The 5,372-nt window shown below is 35.2% G+C and overlaps 1 protein-coding gene across 1 annotated transcript in view; it reads right to left on the bottom strand.

Moving 5' to 3' along the window:
* Positions 1–280: 280 nt before the first annotated feature.
* Positions 281–5,372, bottom strand: part of LOC109589051 (uncharacterized) — a 7,057-nt gene continuing 1,965 nt past the window's right edge. The window contains exons 2-6 of the mRNA XM_020005170.1: positions 3,928–4,144; positions 2,974–3,877; positions 2,726–2,928; positions 710–2,667; positions 281–631 (exon numbers count right to left, since the gene is read on the bottom strand). Coding sequence (XP_019860729.1) covers positions 353–631; positions 710–2,667; positions 2,726–2,928; positions 2,974–3,877; positions 3,928–4,144 — 3,561 coding nt within the window. The 3' untranslated portion in view covers positions 281–352. The remainder of the gene's footprint in view (positions 632–709; positions 2,668–2,725; positions 2,929–2,973; positions 3,878–3,927; positions 4,145–5,372) is intronic.

The following is a 5,372-nucleotide window of genomic DNA, read 5'->3' as shown; positions in this document are numbered from 1 at the left end:
ATCTCAAATATGAACTTAACAGCAACTAATGTGCACATATCCTATTTACACTTTTCAAATTTATAGAATATTGGCAAAAAACATAATGTGGTCTGAAACATCTCACATTGCAGTTTGCCAACTTTCCCCCCAGCTTCCCGCAAAAAAATTCCCGGGAAATGCATAGTATTTTGGGTCACGTCCATTTTTGTCAGCCATGTGCAGTTATAATTATAATTTTTTATTAGAAAAATTAGTTCCTGAACCTAAATCTAATTCAATTCCACAAAATAATGAAATGTAAAAGTAAATATAAGCACTGATCTAGCTATATATAAATGTAAAAGTAACAATGCAAACAATGTGGTAACATTTAATCCAGTTTTATCATATCAGCAATAGAATAAAGTTGCAGTCGATTTAATATTTTAATCAGAGAGTACCTAGGAGAATGTTGTTTCGTCTCCCACATCATTAGGACTTCAATTACTTGGCGATCTTCTTGGTAGCTTTTTGTAGTCTTATGTACCCCTACTTTATTAAGTTCATTTTTAAACTCAGACAACATATTGTTCTTTGCTACTTCTTGCAAAATGTGGAGAAGTTCTTCAAATGATAGATTATTATCTTCATTCTTTCTTAGCTTATTGCACTATAAAAAAAACAGACCAATAGCTACTAATGCATGTATTACTATGGCGATGCTTAAATTTTACATGCACTAACATACCATTTTTGCTGCATCAATCCAACAGTCACGACTAAAACTTAATGCATCTTTACAGTGCCGACATAACTCAGAAGCATCATTAAAATAGATATAATGACTATTACTGTCATGAGCAGAGCATGGAACGCCAATAAAATACTTCAAATCTCGAATCTGGTTGGTCTTTCTATTGAGACTATCGCAACATGCCTCAATGACACTTTTACAAGCTGACACACAATGATGCTTTTCAGCAGAGGCACATGTATCATTAATGTGAAATATAAGCTTCGTTTTGGTGCCTTCATACACCATTCTAATACGAATTAGATGACCATTTGAAGCTTGAAATTCAAACTCTGAAATATCGAAACATTTGTTTCCAATCAGACGAAAATTTTGCTTTTTCATTAACTCGTGACTAATGCTTGCTTGAACATTAGCAGGAAAATTAACACTTTCAAATTTAAGAAAGGCATAATCATTTTTAAAATCAGATGGAGGGGATTTTTTATGAATTCTGGCAGATGGTAAGTAGTAGCATTCTTCAGATGAAGTACCATGATCATACTTTCCTTTACTAATGAGAGCTGCTATTCCAAAAGTGATAATAATTTTCATAAAATTTTCTACATCATGTTTCAAAATTTTGAATGCATGTGCTTTCCTGATGACTCCATAAGTGGTCAGCTCACTATACCATTTTTTTCCTTCTTGGGGATAAAAAAGCTCATTTAAAAACTGCATAAACTGCCAAATATCAACGACTATTATATCTCTGAGAGACTTAAATTGTGGCATATAAAGGATACTACCAAAATCAGTAAAAGTGACAAGAAAATTTTCAAACTCTTCTTCGTCCATGTCTATCTTCTTTGCTAAATCATAAATATCACTTCTTTTTAATATCATTGCTTTTGCTTCTTCTTTTTTTGCAGAAATAATAAGGCTGCGCAAAAAAATGAAACTAAGCGGAAGACTTTTCTGAAAAGTTTTGTCCTTAATAATAAACTCTGTAATTTTATCTTTTGCGATTGTCAGCGAATTCTCATCATTAATTGAAACATGAATTACGTTAGAAACAAATTTTTCAACGTTTTGCTTCTTTGCTTCTTCTTGAATTTTACTATTTAGATCTACTTCATTAAATTGTGGAGGCGAATCAATGGCATTTTTGCTAGTGGCAATAATGAGAGTTTTTTTACAATCACTTTCCTTCTGCTTCTGATCATGGCCAAGTGTTGCAAAGTGAAGAATGTAATTAATTCGCGGCCTCCTTGTCATTATTAAATGGTTGTCACCTCTTCTGCTATAGTGATCAGCTGACAAATCTGGCACTTCATTAAGCTTAGGACTGTCTCGCTCTAAAGAAAAGAAAACAAGTCGAAGATGACTGTGGCAAAAGGAAAGCATAATAGGAAGAAAATCATAAAGGGCTTTATTAACACCAACGTCTATTATATTGGCTAGGGTGAGGCCATTGAGTAAAAGAGCTTCTTTTTTTTCATCCATAGAAATGTCCTTTAGCTGTTTTTCCACCTTTCCCATAAGCCACTTAAAGTGATCATCAACTAAGCTATTTGTACTATCACTTACGTGACCATCACTTGTAAACTCAGCATTTCCTATTTCTGATTTCGCTAAAGCAATGTGACGAACAAGACCACAGAGAATGGAGAAAATGGAACCAAATCGATCTGTAGTAAAAGACCATGAGTACTGGTTATATGGCTTACCACCAAGTACGCACAGCTCATAAATAGATAAACCATTACGATCTTCCTTTCTTGTCATATAATCATCAAGTTTTTGTTTTGCATTCTCCTTTAATTTAATGTTTTCTCTAAAAAGTTTTTGTAAAATTGACGTTTTGAGACAATCTGGCAGTCCCATTACTGCCACTAGACACAAGGCAACAGGAACTTTGTGATTAAGAATTATTCGTTTGAATTCCATCATTGAAATTTCTAATTTTGGACCTAAAACAAAATAAATATATGTAATTTTGGCAAATAAACCAAAATTAATCATATGCACCTTTGCTAAAATCCAATAAAACATCACCTACAATATCAACATCATGAACTGCATTACTGAATTTTGTTTCATCTTGGTGTGGATAGGCTGACAATGGTGGAACAACAAAAGACATTTCCTTTTCCTTATGCCCTATTTCACTTGCTTCACTTGCTTCAATTGATAAAGCATAACTATAGTCATTATCAAAGCTATCCCTAACCCTGTAATAATGATAGATACCATAAATAACATTTAGAAATACTTACAGAGCATCCAAATTTTCAGTAAGGTAATGTAGTACCTCCTTGTTTTGAATTGAAATGTAAATGCATTGACGTTTCTCATCAATCCCACTGATTAAAAAATGTGCTACTTTGGTATTCAATTTCTCTGATAATGTTGACTTTATTTTATATAGCACTGAGCCAGCATGCATTGATGAGTGGCAAAGACGACAATCAATAGAAAAAATGCAATGATCAGGTATTTGAACAGCAGGAATAGAATTTGGAGAAATTTGAAAAACACGAAGCTTTTCTAATGTGCTCTTGAATTGCTTGACATAGGCACCAAAAGCTTTTCCATTACCAAGGTCATCATCAAGCTCTTCAAGAAGATCATAATTGATCCAACTGCAGCGCTTCAAGATGAATTCATGAATATTAGCATCACTTGGAACTTTCAGCCATTCAGCTATGCACTTTTGTTTGATCCCTTCAAACATTCTGATGTATGCTTGTGCAAAGCTTAGCCTCATTTCTTTTATAAGTGGCTCATCCTGACTATTGCTGCTGCCTAAAGTGACTGATAATTGTTTCTGATGCTCTGACTTGCTATGCTCTGATTTGATATGCTCTGATTTGATATAACTAATTATAAGTTTGGTGACATCAATTGGAAAAGTCTCAGATGAAAAAAGTGCTTTGACTAATGTATCACACTTGGCATATAGCTTTTCCTTTTCCCTCCAGTCCCACAGAATTTGAAGAGCTATAGACTGAGGCGTCACTGATTCATTAAATTCAGGAACAGAGCAATAAAGACATTTGGCAAGAGGTTGTATGAGATCTGCAGATACACAAAATGAGAAGATAATGAGTAAAGCATCAGTAATTTTATCTTCCAGAGATTGTACAGCTAACTGAAGCTCCTGCTTAATACTTTCAGTTGCTAATTAAAACAAAATAAAAATAAAAATGGAAGACATCATAGTATCTTACTGCTCCAGAGTTTCATATTCCTGTGAAAACTTTCATAATTTTCTGAGGTAGAAACACAATCCAGTCGAAATAATTTGAGCAAATGAGAATAAAACTCCTTTGAAATTACATTAAGGAAGAGACAAAAATCAAGTAACCGATGCTGTTCAATATAAGTAAATGATGATAAGACATCCCTAATAATTTGAGTGCTAAGAAAGTCCGAGGCTGACAAAACCTGTACATAAATTAAAATAAGTATTATTGATGTATAGTTGCAGCAAAGATCAAAGGCCTAACAGTTGTGATAAAACCTACAGAACATTCCCACCAATACCGCAGTGTGATACTATAAATAGCACACTCATTTATTTAATGTGCAGCAGTGTGATATCAGTGATAGCAGAGTACGTGCAATCTTTGCTGGAACTATACACTAAAACAATTAATACATGGGCGTTGTGATCTATCAGATTTATCCGCACTCACTTCCGGTCTCGTCACTAAAAATAGCGCTCTCGGCCTTTGGCCCTGTGCGCTATTTTTAGCGACTCGACCAGAAGCTCGTGCGGATAAATCTGATAAAACACGTCGCCCCATGTATTAACTATTACTGAATGAACTTAATACAGACTAATGAGACTACTATAGATATTGCATTATTTACTACTGCTTGACTGCCAGCATAAGTTCTGCCAAGTTCATACTGCTGCAAAGTGCACCCATAATATAACCTATAAACTGTTCCGACACAAACTATGAATGCAAGTATCATACAACTGACTCATTTTGTGGCCTGCAAGCTGAAAAATGATTTTTTACTGCATTCATGCATGTAGTACTGTACATGAGTCTGACATTATGAATCTGATCCTGATTCAATTGGCTTAGATCATTCACAATAACACTATTAGTAACGCGGTAGCGTTACTAAGTAGGATTCACCCCCAAACAAAATGGCTGCCACGACTTTTGCAGCCTTGCTATACCAGGAAAACGAGCTCCTATGCTTACCAGACTTTTTAGAGGACCTCATCTTGACCAGAGGACTCTATTGGTACCAATAGCGTGGCTCTAAACCTAGTCTAAGAGGAAAGCCAAAAATCTGCAAACCGGCCGTTTTGTTCAGCCACCTTTTTTCATCTTCATCATCATCATCATCAAGAAAGTCCTGGCAATTCAGTTGGCGAGCTGTATCTCAATCTTGACTCGTGCTAGAAGTATAATTCTTACGCCACTCTACTCCAACAGTCTATGCGCGGATCCATGTCCCCTAAAATCATTCTCCAAGATAAGAAAAAGTGACGTTATGACTGCTGTATCAGGCCAACTTACCTCCCGTCGCCATTTTGTTAATTATAGAAGCATGCCATGTCATGTGCTCCAAAATTTGNGCGTGGTCGCGCATGCTCAGATCTCAGGACTGGGAAAAGCAATCGATGTTTTAACCTAGCTAGGCTAGCTAT

The sequence above is a fragment of the Amphimedon queenslandica genome, unplaced genomic scaffold, assembly GCF_000090795.2.
Source record: "Amphimedon queenslandica unplaced genomic scaffold, v1.1 AMPQUscaffold_11676, whole genome shotgun sequence".
Taxonomy (NCBI): Eukaryota; Metazoa; Porifera; class Demospongiae; order Haplosclerida; family Niphatidae; genus Amphimedon; species Amphimedon queenslandica.
Note: the sequence above shows the minus strand (reverse complement) of the source record. Positions and strands in the feature narration are given on the sequence as shown.